The sequence below is a fragment of the Chenopodium quinoa genome, unplaced genomic scaffold (assembly GCF_001683475.1).
Source record: "Chenopodium quinoa cultivar QQ74 unplaced genomic scaffold, ASM168347v1, whole genome shotgun sequence".
NCBI lineage: Eukaryota > Viridiplantae > Streptophyta > Magnoliopsida > Caryophyllales > Amaranthaceae > Chenopodium > Chenopodium quinoa.
The window spans coordinates 1,008,579-1,027,194 of NW_018743327.1; the positions used below are offsets into that span (position 1 = coordinate 1,008,579).

The 18,616-nt window shown below is 34.3% G+C and overlaps 1 protein-coding gene across 1 annotated transcript; it reads right to left on the reverse strand.

Annotated features, from left to right (window-relative positions):
- Positions 1-4,899: 4,899 nt before the first annotated feature.
- Positions 4,900-17,912, reverse strand: LOC110737366 (protein SAD1/UNC-84 domain protein 2-like). The gene is made up of 2 exons (XM_021917719.1): positions 16,361-17,912; positions 4,900-5,499 (listed from the first exon to the last, which is right to left on the reverse strand). Exons 1-2 carry the CDS (start codon positions 17,459-17,461, stop codon positions 5,191-5,193), a joined length of 1,410 nt encoding a protein of 469 aa, XP_021773411.1. The 5' UTR covers positions 17,462-17,912; the 3' UTR covers positions 4,900-5,190.
- Between the last annotated feature and the right edge of the window lie 704 nt (positions 17,913-18,616).

An 18,616-nucleotide genomic window follows, 5' to 3' on the forward strand; every position in this document is an offset into this window, starting at 1 on the left:
ACTTTAGGCAAGGGTTGAACATTTCTTGATTCGTAACCTGAACTGATACAATCTGAGATGACTCATGACCCGACCCTAATCGACAGATCTAGCTACATAATAACAAAATTCTATTAGATTACAGAGTATAATATAACAAAATTCTATTAGATTACAGAGTATAATATATCTAGATTAGTATATATTATAAATGTATGTTTTACGCTTTGAACTACTTCTTTCACTCCAAAAAATATTATGACATAAAAAATAAATTTATATGATAATTTTTTAGAATTATAATCTAATAATTTTTTTGAATAAAATTATAATTCAATTTGATATTGGTATTTTATCGAAAATAAAACTCTAAACTAACAAATTTATCCTCAAATTCTATCCAAATAAAATGCTAAACTGACTTTTTTTATCTTATGTAGACTATTTAAATATCTTCTACGTGGCGTGACACTTGGCGAAAAGTTGGAACGCCAAGTGTCGCCGCCTCATGACCTGTCTAAAAGTTTAATATTGTCATTTACCATGTCATCGAATGTATTTTTATTTTTTAAAAAGTCCCCAAATATATTACTACGTATTAATAGTTTTTTTTTTAATAGAAAAAATATTTCATTAATTAAAACTCATACGACATGTACAATAGATATTCGACGTTAACAAATACATAAGATATTGAATCAAATAGAATTTTCCTTCATAAAAACTACGATCTTTGAGTAGATTTTGCACTGCGGAGCATCTCCCGCTTATATCGCTGAAAATTACAGCCTTGTTGGAGAGACAATCTAACGATCCTTTGTAGCCGTGAGGATGTTTTCCTTCTGATTCATTTGTTCGTATTCGAAAACTTGATAAATTTTTCACCAACGAAATAATTTTACAATAATCCATTAGATCTGCTACCATGGATTCAAAACTAAGAAATTTCTCCCTCGAAAAGAGGAGATAAACCTTGTTTTTCGAAGGAGGTCGAAAAACCCTTGTCTTTCGAAGGAGATCGGAAACCCTTTCTTTCGAGGGAGAAAAGTTCCTCCCAAAAGGAGGAAGCATTATTATAAACCTAAAAGAAACAATAAAGAAACAAGGATTGGGGTTTTCCACTAATTAAAATCGATGGAAGCCCCTTCAAAATTCAACAATAGAGGCTAGAGTTTTGGAGAGAGAAAGGAGGAGAGAGAAAGGAGAAAAAAAATTGGCAACCACAATAAATGAATACGTATTAATAGTTAACAATTACTAAAAATAAATAAATAAAGTTCAAGCTAAAATTAAATACTGGGTAAAGATTAAGAAAACATGTCAAATACATTTACTATCATTTATTCAAAAGATAAGATTAAGGGCTTGTTCTCATTGACTGGACTCAGCTGAACTGAACTGAACTGAACTGAGCTGAAATGAATATTTTACAAGAGAAGGAACTGCACTAAACTAAGCTGAACTGAACTGAGCTGAACTGAGCTGAATTGAACTGAACTGAAGTGAACCTGAACTAAACTGAACTGAATTTCAACGTAAGAGAACATGCCCCAAGTATTGGTTCAATATATATATATATATATATATATATATATATATATATATATATATATATATATATATTTGTATGATATCAAAAACAATCCACAATAGATAAGAGCTAAATTTAAATAAATTTAATATACACACCACATGCCGTCGGTGTTGTTGTATAGCTCAGGTTACGGTAGTTTTGTACCCCGTGAGATGCCCGGGTTGTTTATCGAATTTTAAAATATTTTTTTTATCTAAAATAAATATGTTATTTGAATTTTCTACTCATGCATTAATAATCACTTAACAATCATACATGTCCGTCTATGGATACTAATAACTTACAACCATAACCGTCCTCTAAAAATTGTAATCTCTTTTCATTTATCTGAGTATTTAGGGAAATACCAGTTGTATGTTAAGACTTAAGAGAACGATTATATATAATCACAGGTCTCTTTGAATTTTTTTTTTATTTTTTTATTTTCCTTTTGTATATCGTTAGATTTGTCATTTGTATAGAAATATTGGTATTTAATTAAAAATAAAATTCTAAACCAAAAGTTTTATTGAAAATAAAACTCTAAAATAGCTTTTTTATCTTATGGAATCTATCCAAATTTTAATGAAAATAGAATTCTAAAATAATTTTTTTATCCTACTTTTTTCTTAATATTAACTTTTTTTATCCTATTCTACAAAAAATATTTTCAAATAAATCCCAAGTGTCATAATAAATTATTAATTGTCGCCTACGTGGCACGACATTTGGCGAAAAGCTAGAACGTCAAGTGTCGAAGTCTCATGACTTGACTAAATTTTATCTTTATGAGTATTAGTTACTTCGTATATGATATGATATGGTACTTTTTGTAGTTTTGTTTGTAAATAGATATATACTTGTATGATGTTATTAACTTGAAATTATTTTTATCAACTTTAATTATTTTCATAGAACTTTAATTTCTTTCTTTTTTTTACATTGTCTAAAATTATTTGTATTGATTAAACCTTATTTTTAGCCTATTCTCTATTGTTATTAAAATAAATTAAATGTATTTAAATGGATCTTAACTTAAAGAAATTTTTCAACAAATTTTATGATAGAAATAGATTCGAGTTATAAGATATTTTAGTCTGTTTTGCATGTAGCTGGTCACACCATGTGACCACTTATAAAAAAAAAAAAAAAAAAAAAAAAACAAAGTAACCCCTATAACACTGACTGAGTAAGCTTATAATATTGACCAAGTAATCCCTATTACACTTTCGAAATAACACCTTTAATACTAATCAGGTAACCTCTATTGCACTAATGAAATAACTTTTATAACGGTTGGCCACACCATATGGCCAGCCACATATAAGAATTTGTGTAAGATGTTTATTAATTTTGTATATATGAAATTTTAGAAGCATGTAAAACTCAAAACAACATTTTTATCTTAAAAAATCTATTCAAAATTTGCTTACTCAACATCATGTGTCACAATAATATCTATTTAAAGATAAAGAAAAGTAAAACATTAAATATAAACATACTTGCAGCGTGTAGCCGTGGAATATTGCATCAAAAAAAATATTTGCAGCTTGTATCTTGTTTTCATTTTATATGTTAAGGGTAAAACACATAATCTGACGGGCAAATACAAGTTAATCTAGCAGATAAACGAATTTTTGTTAATCTGTTGACAATTTTTGTAAATATATTGAAAAAGCGTGATAATTTATTCAATATTTTTAGTGAGCTGTCCAATTACTGTTTGCAACTTGCATTTACGGTTTGATGAGGAAATTACGAGTTAAGTATAAATTTGGGGAGTAACATTTTAAATTTTTCACCTTTTGGGAGCTCCCACTTTTTTTCACTATTTGGGACCTCAATGGTGCAATCCGGTCAAAAAGTGAGACCCTTGGGTTAATAATGTTAGTCTCTTAAAAAGTGACAGAAATAAGTTAGTCCCTTATTTAATGCTCATGCTGGTTGATTTGATGGGGGCGTGTAAAAAACAAACACGTGGGCACGGGGAATGTAAAGCTTCTTCTGCAAGTTTTTTTTAAATGCATGGTCCTAAATATAAAAAGATTTGTTTTCTTATTTTTTTTTTGGAGAAAAAAAAAAACAACAAACGCAGCGTTTGAAATCTTTGTGTGTATTTACCCATTTTAGGCGCCATTATTCTCATTTACTCCCCTGCCAAAGCTCTACAAATTCCCTATCCGTGTGAATATTCTTCGTGTTTGGTGGCTCTCAAATTTGATAATTCGGACAACATTTCGCAAGGATAGTGAGGTAAGCATCATAAATTTCAATTATGCATGTTTTTTTTTCCGAAAATATATGTTTTTTATCTGGGTTGAAATAGGTTTTGGGGATTTGAATTTTTTTTTTCCTATTGTTTGAATTATGCATATTTGTGTTGAAATTAGATGTTGAATGAGTTCGTAGCTGTGTACATTTAGCTTATGTGTTTGTTGATCGTTTTATTTTGCTATAATTACCTGAAAATTTGAGTTGTGGTTTTTTTTTTGAATTAAAACGGCTAGTTCAATTGCAGCAGCTCTTAATATCCTTTTGTTTTGAATATTCTTGCTTAAATTAATGAAGGGACTCACTTAAGGAAAAATAATGAAATAAGGGACTCACTTTTGCTCAGGTCAGTTTAAGTTAGGTTAAATGACCGAAAACCTAATTAGTAGAGGTCTCAAAAGGTGAAAAAAAAAATAAGAGGTCCCAAAAGGTGAAAAAATGAAAATGTTAGACCATGTTATTATTCATAACTCGAAAATTACACATGTAACTCTCAAATAGTACATGAAAAAGATACATGTAATCCTTCACTATTATACCCCAAATAAACACATACACAATGCACAATGCTTAACTCTGATCTAACTTGGCAGAAGTTCAAACACATGCACAATGCATCATCCGTCAAATCAATATCTGGAGCAAGAATGTTTCAAAGATTTTTAAAAGTGTTGGTTGATAAATATTAAGATTTTTAATCCTTTGATGACTTTTGCTCATTTCGGACCCTATGAGCAATTGAGCACCATGCATAATAGAGGTTCTCAAAATCATTACTGTTTATTTGGCAAGTGACCAAAATTCCATAAATGACAATAATGAGAATGAATGTGTATAAATTTAAAGAAAAATCAAAGTTCATTTTCATGGTATTACTAATTCCCCCCAAATTGTCCATTTTTCATGGTATTACTAATTCCCCCCAAATTGTCCATTTTTCATGGTATTACCCTCTCCATGTATTATGTTCTTATCCTCTGTTGAAGCCCATCCCACTACACAAACATGCCATTTCTGTAAAATCATTCCATTTTAATCTAATGGCAATATGGCGTACCAAAAGCACTTTTCTGATATGCAAAGAGGGTAGAATGCAATTTTCTGTAAAAAGATGCTGATCTCCATACATGTGTTGATTCACATATATTGACTCATCCTTACAAATTCATGCACTACATATCATATGCAAGGAAATCTTCACTACCTAGCAAGCCTATAACGGCTATAATTGAGAAAAAAAAAAAAAAAAAGATGACCACCACAAAAGAAACTACCACTAAGTCATTAATGACATACATGCATCAACAAACCAAGTGAAAAAGAGCAACCACCAATTACAAAGACGAGGCATGTGATCCAGATACAGCTCAAGAATCAGCAGAAATCACCGGGAATGATTTGGGTTCATGGCCGTGCACTCTAAGCCGATATATGCAGGTAAATAATGAATTTCCATGGTTGGAGAGTAAATCAAACCTAATAGTGTTAATAACAAATGATCTAGCCTCATCAAGCACGTTGAAGGTCTGGGCATTGCTCTTCTTCAGGTCATACACAAATTCTGTCAGAAGAATTTCCTCTCTATCAACTGTGTCAATCTCAAGACCTTGTTTCCCTTGAAGCCAACCAGAGACCCGGCAATTTTTTGGAGCAGATGAGCGGTCAAAGGCCACACTCTGTAATGTAAAAAGAATAAACAAATTAATAAAAGCTAAAAATAATGTGGTTAGAAAAGGGCATTTAACAGAAAAATCGATCACATATCATGCCAAAGAAAAATATTAGTCATTTGATAAACTATAAGAGTAAGTCAAAGCAATTGAAAAATAACAGATAAAGGAAGAAGAATACTTATACAAAGATAATGACCAACTTCCCCATCCCACCCTAACTGGATCATACATCCTAAAACAGTTCGATTGAGAGTTAGATTAACCTGAACAACAAATAAGGAGCTCATCCACTCCAAAAATAATAGCCTGATGACAATACAGGAACATATTTGTCATAGCACAACTACTGCTTTTGCTAAATACAGATCAGTTGAACTGGTGGAAAAAAAGATCAAAAAAGAAAAGTCATAACAAAGGAACGGAATGGCCCATCAATTTAGCTTCAACCACAAAAAATTAAGAAAAATTGTAACAGGAGACCTAATTAAAAATTTAGTTTGCAAAAAACAACCTTTAACCAAATTTTGGATTTAAAGAGGTTTGGTAGGCACTGCCGTTAGCCAGATGGTGTTGCGGTGGTGGTGAAGTTAAAATGGGTGTTATTGGTGGCAGTGTTTTAAAAAGCGCGCATAAGGCGCTGAGACGTAAGGCGGTCAGGGGTGAGCGCTTAATTTGCTCAGGGCGAGGCATTTTGGGTTAGGCACACAAAAAGCGCCCGAGGTGCACCTAATGCGCACTTGGAGCAAACGTCAGCCAAAAATTTTAACTGCCCATATACTGCACCTCGCTTCAAAGAGGCGCACTAAGGCACACCTAGGCGCAGCAAAACCCCTTTCATTTCAGTGCGCCTTGAGCTTTTTTATACAAGTACGTTGATTGGTGGTCACATGCTTTATACATGAATTGTCAATGACTCAACGCTGGATAAATATGGAAGTCACCCCCGGAATCTAGCATAATTCAAAATGTGGTCTTTTAAAAAAAAAAAAAAAAAACAATTTTGAAAGTCAGTTTCTAACATTCCTCAACACTTAGACCAAAAATGCTATATTAATTAATGTCACTAATGCAATAAAAAAAAAAAAACACCTTCCCCCGTTTCATAAAAGTTGCAACACTTCACCCAAAAAACTCACATTTTTAGTCAAAGTGTTGAGCTAACTGCTTTAAATTTTTGAGCAAAATGATCTAAATGTGAACTAGATTTTAATACTCATACATAGAATCGTCCTCTATAATTAAATGTTCATTATTTCAAACTATTTTTTCATTCAAAACACAACCTGAATCAGGTGATGGATATATATTTTAAATTAATCATCTTAAGAATTTCACAAAGAGAACGTTACAAACTTGCACCTTCTAATACATAGTTCCAAATACAAATATGTTAATTCGTTAACAAAATATGACTGCACGGGCTTGATCCAAATATGACAAACAAGAGAGCCAAACCCTAAGAAATTAATGCTATATAAAAGTGTGACAGCAGGCCCCAAAATCCTATTGCTCTCACAAAAATGCACAACGGACTAAAAGATGACTATAAATCTATAATGGCAACTACAACATAGCATCTAAAAAAAATTGATAAATTTACTCCCCATCCCTGTCAATAATAAAAACACCCTGAGGTCACTTGTTCCATTTTCTGGTGACGTTAAAAGAAAGTAGAAAAAACAGACAAGAGTCAAACACAAAAACGGAAGTATTAAACAAGCAGATGCTGGAATGCTGGGAAATATGTGGTTTTGTGCAAAAAAAAAAAGATCCATGCAATGTCCTTTTGCAACATTAAGGTATAAAGAGAAAAGACTAAGAGATGGTACAAGTTGGAAAGGATAGAAATTTAAAAGTTTAGTGAATATGTTTTACTTTTACTTTGTGTCTGCTTGAAGTAACATAGCTTCCATGACATATACTTCGGTATTATTTCATTTCATTTCTTTGACTTACATTTCTTTGACTTAACCCTTGCCAAAGTATGTAGTAACACAAAAGAGGAAAAAACTTCAATGAGCAAAGTATTATTATGCTGATCTTAGTTGTCGGTCCTGCTGTATAATACTCATAGTAACTTTGCTAATTTTACCATTATTGTGAGTCCTAACAAACAAGTAAACAACCTTCACCAATAATCACCAAATTCACAACCTCAACCAAAATTTCATTTTGTTTAAAAAGAGGGAAAGGGATACATGAGGAAAGAAATATATACTGTATTTTTGTTGTTATTGTTGTAGTTGTTTGTGTGAGCCTATAGAGAAGGGAAGAAAACCCCCACATTCTCCCACTTTACAACCATCACCATTGTACACAACAAGAAATAAAGACCAACCTCTCCAACATTGTAATCTCTCCCTTGGTAGCCATCTCCCTCTTGCTCGTATCTAATTATTGTAAATAAGTTTGGTTTTGGGGTGGAGGATGGGTTGGTTGGTTTTGGAGAAGCAGGGTGGGTTTTAGGGGTGTGAGGAGGATTTATGGTCAGTGGATGGGTTGTGCAGATTTCAGGTTGGTTAAGGTGATTTTGGGCTAGGTGTGGTAGTTTACAGTGAGTTAAGAGGGCAAAGTGTTGTGGTCGACAGTGGGGATGCTACAATTAGCTGAGGCAGTGTGGTCGACAGTGTGGATGGGTTGGCGGTGCATGTAGTTGGGATTGGGAAACAAGCATTAAAATTGGTGGTTTGGGAAGAGGTCAAGGTTGAGTAGTCATTCCCTATTCCCTTAGAGTGAAACCAATGGAGAGGGATCCTAGTAGAGAAGACTAGGGGAAACGATAAGGTAAAGGAAATAGGAAAAATGACCCAGCAACAAATACAGAAATCAAGAGAGTTCATTCCCTTATCCTTTCTTGATACCCCATACCAAACACAAAATATATTAACACTTGTTCCATTAGCTTATTAGATTCAAAGTGGTGAAAACAATCAGCAAGGAGTATAACACAGAACAAATCTACAAGCAAGACTTTAGAACAAGTGGCTGAGGAAGATATTTTACTTTGAGTAACAGTCTTAGTTTTAGAAAGATAGTGAGGCTTTAGAGTAGGCGCCTTAGCTCTATGAGGTTCAAAGACCTACAAAAGGCGCGCGCCTTTGCACTTTTTCTTGACTGCTTCATGCGCCTTATTTTGCGCTTTATGACTTAAAGCATCAATAGCTATTATGTAAGTTTATTTTTCCTAAAGCATGCCATGAGACTCAGTTATGGGTAGGTTTTCTTCAATTCTAGTGGAGAGAGAAATCCCTCTAGTCTTCACCTTATTCAATTTAAAGAGCCTTGTTATTAATCACATGACCCTTTCACCTTTTCTCATGACTTCAGTTTTACACTTATATAATAGAAAGTATTATTTCTTTTCTATAAAAATAAGCCTCACCTAGGCACGCCTTGCGCCTAGGCTCCAGGGATTTTTTGCACCTTGCGCCCTTTAAAACTAAGGTAACAGTAAAAGACATTTTTTTTTTTGTGTGTGTGTGTGTGGGAGGGGGGGGGGGGGGGGGGGGAAGACAGAACACATAATGGATATTAAACCAAATAGATTGCAGTCAATCAAGTAAAGCTATCACTAGAATTCAAAAAATAGATTCCAAATAATCAATCTCAATATGCATAGAGAAACTAGGAGCAATGTAAGTTGCAGACCTTGCAAGAGCAACATGAAGATCTCAGAGTCAATGGATCTTTTCATTAGTCTAGATAAAAAAATTTAAGGGGCACCCAAACCTTTTATGTATCACCATTGACAACAAACAGGTGCATCCCAAATAACACCAATCCACAATTTTGGATTTCAAACTCTAAAATGATTGAAACCTATACCTAAATAATGACACTAACAAGATATAAATATCACCTACTAGGGCTCACACTAGATTAAATTAAAAGCATAACAGCAGAGGAGTACAACACATAATTTAATTAAAATCAAAACACATTCACAAGAATTTGACACTTAGTAGTCAGTAACTTGGTACTAGGGGTGAAAGTAGTTTGGATAAAAACCGAAAACCGAACCAAACCGAACCGAATAAGCAATTCGGTTCGGTTTTGTTCGGTTTTCGGTTTGGATCGGTTTGAGAAAATGAAAACCGAATTATATCGGTTTGGATTCGGTTTTGGGATTTTAAAAACCGAAAACCGAACACCGAACCGAAATGTATAAGCCCCATTTCTCAGCCCATTTTCCTACGTATATATACTCAAACCCTAAATTTATAAGCCCAATTTCTCAGCCGTTTCTGATCTCTTTCGGTCTTTCCCTCACTAAAACTTTTCCCTCATCTCTCCCTCTCACCACCTCACTCAGTCACTCCGTTCGTCCACCACCACCAATCCACCACCTCACTACTTCCTGCTTTCCTACTTACCACCTGTGGCTGTGTTCCGTTCGAGTGTTCCAACGCCGGCCGCCGCTGACCACCTGTTCGAGTGTTCCGGTATGGCGGTATGCTTTAATTTCAATATTTCATATTTCACTTCTCTTTCGTTTCTGATCTCTTTCCCTCACTAAAACCCTAGATTTTCCCTCATCTCTCCCTCTCACCACCTGTGTTCCGTTCGAGTGTTCCAACGCCGGCCGCCGCTGACCACCTGTTCGAGTGTTCCGGTATGCTTTAATTTCAATATTTCATATTTCACTTCTCTTTTCCTGCTCGAATTGCATGTTTTCTTTGTTATTTTGAATTTCAGATTTCACTTGCACTTCTCTTTTCCTGCTCGAATTGCATGTTTTCTTTGTTATTTTGAATTTCAGATTTCACTTGCACTTCTCTTTTCCTGCTCGAATTGCATGTTTTCTTTGTTATTTTGAATTTCAGATTTCACTTGCACTTCTCTTTTCCTGCTCGAATTGCATGTTTTCTTTGTTATTTTGAATTTCAGATTTCACTTGCACTTCTCTTTTCCTGCTCGAATTGCATGTTTTCTTTGTTATTTTCGAACTGGTGATAGATTGTTTTCTTTGAATAGTTATTATGCTCGAATTGTATTATGCTCGAATTGATGATATTCCTTCAGAGTTCAGAATATATGTTGTTCTATTATAGTATTATGCTCGAATTGCATGTTTTCTTTTTGATAGATTGATTGTTTTTCATAGATTTGCATAAAAATTGTTGGTTATTGAGTGAGTTCTTTTTTCTGTTTTAAATCAGATTATCAGAATGTCCACAAATATGGATAATGTTGAAGGGAATGTCCCTATTGAGGAGCATGAATCTGACAATGAAAAATCCAAACCCAAGAGGAAGAGAATGAAGGATCGTTCCGAGGTTTGGGAGCACTTTATCAAGGAAGAAACACACACTGGAATGGAAGCACGTTGCAAGTACTGTGGTATGAGATACAAGTGTGGTACAAAGAGAAATGGCACTAGTCCATTGTGGGCTCATATAAATAGATGCCGTAAGTACCCCTATAATACTCCTAAAGAATCAAAACAAAGTTTGTTGTCTTTCAAAAGCAATAAAATTGAAAGTGGTTGTACTAGTGGATTGTCTTATGTGAAATATGATCCAACTGTAATTAGAAAAGCTTTATCTGAGATGGTTATAGTTGATGAATTGCCTTTTAAGTTTGTTGAGGGAGTAGGCTTTAAAAAATTTTGTAATGTAATGGAGCCTAGATTTCATGTCCCTTCCAGAATTACTGTGGCTAAAGATTGTTATGAAACTTTTTTAACTCAAAAAAGAAAGCTGAAATTGGTATTAAAAAATTGTAACTCAAGGGTTTCATTAACAACCGATACATGGACATCTATTCAGCAAATTAATTACATGTGCTTGACTGTTCACTTTGTTGATAATGACTGGAATTTGCAAAAACGTATTCTGAATTTTTGTCCTATATCAAGTCATAAGGGGGAGGAAATTGGGAAAGAAATTGAGAAATGTTTGCTTGATTGGGAACTTGAGAAAGTATTTTGCATAACTGTTGATAATGCTAGCTCAAATGATACCGCAATAGGATATATGAGAAGGAAAATAAATGGTTGGAAAGCTGGGGTTCTTAAGGGTCGGTTCCTTCATATGCGTTGTGTTGCTCATATTGTGAATTTGGTTGTGTCTGATGGCTTGAAAATTGTTAATGAGTCTATTACTCGTGTGAGACAAGCTGTAAGATTCATCAAACAATCCCCTTCTAGGTTGGTAAGGTTTAAAAAATGTGTTGTGGAAGAAAAAATCAACTCTAAAAAGTTGTTGTGCCTTGATGTGCCTACTAGGTGGAATTCCACCTTTTTAATGTTGGATGCTGCTTTGGTGTTTGAGTATGCTTTTGAGAGGTACTCTGAGGAGGACCCTCATTATGTGATTGAGTTAAATGAGAGGGAGGGGAAGGGCTGCCCTACTTCTGAGGATTGGGAAACAGTCAGAAGGTTTTCTGAATTTTTACAAGTCTTTTATGATCTTACGTTGCGTGTCTCTGGGTCTTTGCATGTGACTTCCAATTTATTTTTCCATGAATTGGTGAGTGTTGCTGTCCTTTTGAAAGATTTGATGACAAATGATGATGTGGAGATGTGTCTTATGGCTACTAAAATGAAGGAGAAATATGACAAATATTGGGGTGATCCGGAGAAAATAAACATGCTGATTTTTATTGCTATTGTGCTTGATCCTCGTTATAAGTTAGATTATGTTGAGTGGATGTTAATTGAAATTTATGATTCTAAGCATGCATTTGTTTTGGTGAATAATTTGAAAGAGTCTTTGAATGCATTGTATGAGGAGTATCGTGGTTCTTCTGGTGATGTGATTAGGGAGGAAGTGTCCTCAAGTATGGACAGTTCCCAATTTTCTCCCAAACAAAAGAAGCTTCAGGTATTGAAAAGTAAGTATAAGAAACATAAGTGTGAGAAAGATGGAGAAGCAAAAATTGAGTTAGACAAATATTTAGAAGAGGAAACGGAGGAGGAATGTGAAAATTTTGATATTTTGGGGTGGTGGAAGTTTAATAGTGCTAGGTTTCCAACAATTGGAAGAATGGCCCGTGATATACTTGCTGTCTCTATCTCAACAGTAGCCTCTGAGAGTGCATTCAGCACTGGTGGTAGGGTTCTAGACCCATTTAGGAGCTCCTTAACTCCAAGGGTCGTTGAAGGACTTGTTTGTGCTCAAAATTGGCTACGTTCTTCTCCCTTTCCTAATATAGAAGAGTGTTTACAAGAAGTTGAAGATCTTGAAGAAGGTAACATAAAACAACAATTATCATGTTATTTTTTTTCATTATTTCATATATATTATGTAACTTGTTTATTTTTTTTTAATGTTATTAGACTTGAGGAATATGACAATTGGTGGTCAAAACCCGGACTTGGTTGAGCTTGATTGAGAGTTAGCTGCCAAGAATGAAGCTGCCCTATTGATTGAAGACTTGAAGTTTCTGCCAAGAGCCTAAGAATGAAGCTGCCCTGTTGGTTGAACTAGTTCATTTGTGGACTGTTTGTCTGTTTTATTATCAATTCATCATGTGGACTGTTTTGATAGTTTTAAGACTTGTTAAGTTCTTATGTCTCAATGTGGACAATGTGTAAGTGTATTTAATTACTATGGCAGTATGGCTGGACAATTTAGTTACTATGGCAGTATGGCATATGGTTGTGACTTGTGAAAGTTGTATGTTAAAATTTATGCTTTAATTTTGTTCAGGAACAGGTACAAAATTTAGGCCTTAAAAGGCCCAAAATTATATGCCCAATAAAAAGCCCAGATTTTAAGGCCTAATACAGCAGCCCATAAAAATTCGGTTTGGATTGGATTTAATTCTCAAAACCGAATTATTTCGGTTTGGATTGGATTTAATTCTCAAAACCGAATTATTTCGGTTTGGATTGGATTGGATTGAATCCAAATTCGGTTTGGATTCGGTTTCAAAAATCCGAAACCGAAATAATTCGGTTTGGATTCGGTTTGGGGTGTAATCCAAACCGAATACCGAACTTTCACCCCTACTTGGTACAACCCTCTAATACAAAGGCACTCCTTTTTCTGCCTTCTTTTAGATAGACAGGAAATAAATAAAACCTTTAATCTATAAACAAGATATAAGTGAAAAATATATTTAGAATAAGTAACAATGCTAACAAGTAACAACCAATAAAATCATTTACTAAAGTACTCCCTCTATTTCTTTTTTACAATTAGAGGCAACTAATTTTTTCCAAAACATAAGAAAAAGCATAGCCATGTAGAGTCTTGCTTGATTCATCTCAATGAGTGCTTTCAAAATATCAAATTTTATAATTTTACCATCACGTAATAAGAGATATTTAAGGTTACAGATGTGCATTGGCAAATGTGCATAATTAAAAGATAAACAAAAAAGGAATTGGAGGGAGAATTACAAAGTATTTTATTAAATAAGATATGACCTAACCATCTCATCTAAGTTGCTTAACTTTAGGCACACCCTTGAGAGAAAGAATTCTATATTTCCATGTATATCCAATCCAACGTATAAGCCTTAAGAGCTTAGATAGTCATCCAAATGATCATTACCAAAGAAATTGCACTTATAAGACAACACAAATGCACCTTACAAGCCCCAACATTCAACCAGGATAGAGAGAAAGAATTCCAAAAAAATCCATTCCAACGTATAGGCCTTAAGAACTTAGATAGCCGTCCAAATGGTCATTATACAAGATATTGCACCAATAAGACAACACATGTACACCAAAAAAATCCCAATAATCATCCTTGATTTGTACTTAAATCTGATACGTCTTACGCCAAAATATCACCCAAACCAAAGCCTTTAACCAATCCGAACTCGACATAAAATAAATCTACATCAAATGTGAATTTGACTCACTCTCATGGACAACAACCAAAGAAACCACGTACAACTATACTTAGCATCAGTTGTATCTTTCCATCACTAAATCTAAGACTAATAGACTAACAATCAAAACCACACCATATACGCTTCCTTGGGAGCGAGCATAGAAGCTTGTAAGCACCATTTATCTTCAAATATTCTAATTCTACTTGACTTGAAAAAAGCTTTATAAGCAATCTGCCCTGGAATTCATGCCCATCTCCCAAGGGATCAATCATTTTTATATTTAAGCTTTCTTCAACATAGTCAAAATTTGATATTCTACTATTTTTGTGGAAGTTTTACACTTTGTACTACTATTAACATCAACAAGTCCTTCCCAAAACAAGTGGCATCATAATATTACGGGGAAGTCTCAAAACAGTTGCCCCTTTTTACTTCTGAATGTCACTCAATTTACTTACAAAAATCATTCACCCTTGACTAATTCAAAATCTGTACCAGTGTAAGGTCATTTCAAGCAAAAAACACCACCCTTGACTAATTCAGAACCTGTACCAGTGTAAGGTCATTTTGAGCAAAAAACACTAGCCAGCACTCAAGTAACTGAATCACACAGTAACACCAGTATGCAGTATATAGCATGTACTTTTCAGCATAAAGACTACTTAAAACAAAATAAAGCACTTCAATCATTCACAAATTGCAAGTCACACTTCCAGCACCATACATAGTGGGCTTAAATAGATTATGGTTTGCTAATGCTTGCATCAAAGGTTAAACATTGTGCACCAAAATAAAAAAAAATAATAAAAAGGACACACTAAGTAACATAGTATAGATATATAGTTCTAACTTCAAGCACGTGAAACAACAAATCAAGCCACAGGGATATTAACATAAATATACCATAGAGCAGTATTCAACAACAGAACAACTCCGTCTTAAGCATTTTAGCCTCATTGTAAAGCTCATTTCCAATTTCCAAATAGAAGAAAATAAAAGGACCTACACCTTGAATGACGCAAGAGTACTTTTATGGCAATTTGAGCTTATACAAGAATTAATGTCAATTGTTTGAATACTCAAACCAAAGCCTCAAACCACGGTTATACTTCAGGAACATTTTCTCCCTCCCCTATTTAATCTCTGAGTCACTTAGATTATGCCACCACCATGCAAATGTAACAAGCTTATAAACAGTAATCCCTCCATTTTTAAATACTTGCTCCACTTTTCATTTGCGGCCGTTTTTAAATACTTGCTCCATTTCCTTATTTGGAAAGCTTTTACAATATTTAATTAATTTCTCTCACTTAGTGGATCCAACATATATTTTCTCTCCTCCAATTCTCTACATTACTTTTGTCTTTTACATTTTTTATTCTTCCACCAACTCCACTACCTCCATATTTTATTACTTTTCCCAATTTCTCCTAAAACTCCGCGCATGGAAAATGGAGCAAGTATTTAAAAACGGAGGGAGTATATCTGAATGCATGTAAATTTAATTTCAGCATATAAGGCTAAATAATCTAAATTAATACAGTAGAAACATAACATAGAACCAATAGATGGATTATAAGTACAGATAAAAAAATTTAAGCATTAGTATACTATAACAATCCTCACTAAACACATTGATAGAAGCTGCTGCCTTTAATCTAATAGCAATCTGAAACTTAAAGCTTCTAAAAAAGTTGCATAATTTGTCAAATTTGCATAACTATATATATTTTAAGGTATTGAATTCCAATGAACCAACTTAAGAATCACAAGATCCACATAACTACTAAACAGACCTTCAATAACCTCTATCTTTCTCCACATAATTCTATGAGGCAAATGACCTCTTATTGGCCAATGCAGCCTGCAGCCATCTTTAAATTATTCAATTCTACAAGAGAATTCCACAATCACAGCAACCGCAATGAAAGCGCACAAATAGTATCACACATAGATTTCATCTCATGTCATAGAGCACCCAAAAAGCTAATTGAAGAAAAAAAAAAAAAAAAAAAATATATATATATATATATATATATATATATATATATATATATAAAGAAAAAAAAAATACCTCAGCAACATGTTCAAGTGTAATGGCCTCAGGAACAATGGCGGTCTTTAACTGGATTACAACAAAACCATTGCTGCCTGTCAGTGGGAAACACTCTCCAGGCTCTCCAAAGCTGGGGCTCAACATTTTAACCGCCTTATGGTGAACCCCTTTGTTCCCTACATTCAACCAACTACCTGCATTCCCAAAACCACCTAATGGTTCTGAATGACTAATAACTCTGGCACCACCACTAGCCACAGCATAATCAACACTTCCAAGCCCATCAGCAGCGTGTTTCTCGATTTCTTTCTCAACCACTTCCCTCGCCAAACCCCTAATCTCATCAAAACTCAACCCAATATTGCCACCACCATCACCTCTCTTCAGTTCATCATACAACTTCACCACATCATCTTTAGTTAACAACTCCTTCGATCGCAATTCAACCAAACCCAACTCCAAACCCTCACTCTTCTCCTCCAATTTCCTCAATTGAGCACCAATCTCTCCACTTTTATCCTCAATCTTCCTACTAACCTCTCTCCTCAAATTCCCAACCTCACTATCAATCTTCTTATCAACAACCTCCACTTGAACCTGCAGCATCTTCGTTGTCGTTTTGAGCGACGATTCAACCCCAGCAATCCTTCCCTCCACATCCGAAAACCCCATCAAACTACCCGAACCACCCATATTCCCAGAATTAGCAACCAACTTCCTAACAATCTGAACAAACCCTAATAACACAAGCAACAACAATAAATTCTTAATCAAAACACTCATTACCGTAACCCACCGGGGCTTAGGCGGCTTCTGAGGCGCAGTTGCCACCTTTCGATTCCGGGTTCGAAGAGCGGCATTTGAATGGGGCAATTGAGATGATTTCTTCTCCTTAGATCTTTCAATAACTGCTTCACCTCTAATCGAATGACTCAGATCTTTGCTACCGCTTGTCACTTTATCACCTCCTACATCACCCGCAACATTCTTGTTGCTATTGTTGTCCAAATTAAGGGAATTTGTTGCATCGTTAACTATGTCGATGCCCTGTTTCATGTCGGAAACTGCCGATGCTCTTCGGCGAGGATTCGCCGTCCCGGAAACTGTCGATGCTGACATTTAAAGGGATTAAATTCTGGAAATTTGAAGTCAACGGAGAAAAAGGGAACCCTAATTGATGAAATTGAAGTAAAATTTGGGGGAAATGGAGTGATTTGAAGAAGAAATTGAGTGAGTGACAGTAAGAGAGGAGAGAGAAAAGTAACCCTAAATGAGTTGATTGCGATTTACAAATTTGAAATGAGGGAAATGAGGGGTACGAGGATGAAAAGGAGGGAGATGGGAATTGCTTTTTCAAAGCGGTTTCAAATTGGTGATAATTAAATTAAAGTTTATTTTTTTTGTTTTTGTTTTTGTTTTTGTTTTTTTTTTCCTCTCTCTCATTTATCTATCTATCTACTCCCTCCGTCCCTGAAAGAACGACCTATTTGACCTAATTTAAGTCCAAAAAAAAATGACCCATTTGTTTTTCCCAACATCTATTCATTTCCCTTTCTTTTAAAAGTGTCAACTTGGCAATCTTGTGTATTTTAATTATATTGGTTGTTGTAAAACAATATTTTAATCTTATTGGCTAATAAAGCATCATATGGATCAGTGCATTATTACATCATGTTTATTAGGCATAGGATAAAGATAAAAACTTACATTTAGTACTTTCTCTCTAGATATTAATTGCAAATTATTGTTGATTAGTGTTTTCTCATACATTTATACTTGCAAATTAAGTTTCTTAATACCCGAAAAATCAACCCAAATGGGTCGTTATTTCGAAAGCGGATGGAGTATAAGATAATTATAGAGGCAATTCACCACAATTCCCCAAATCCCTAATCATCAACTTCTATTGATCACAACTTTTTTTAAAAACACCAATAAATACCTTACCCATCCCACTATTTTTTTAACTAGAGTGTACCCGTACCAAATGTACAGGATATATATTTAATAGAAAGATATTACAAATATCTAATAACAAAATTATATTTTAAGTACGTGAAGTTGTTTGTGATATAGTAACTTGCTCTTTTATGTGGCTGGATACTCCGTGTAGCTAGCTATTGTGGAAGTTACTTTGTCAATGTTATAAGGGTTACTCTGTCAATGTTATAGGGGTTACCCGTTCAGCGTTATAGTTGTTATCTCCGGTGTTATAAGGGTTATGTGTTTTGTGTTATAGGGGAAAATTACTCTGTTGTAGGCGTCGTTCGAAGT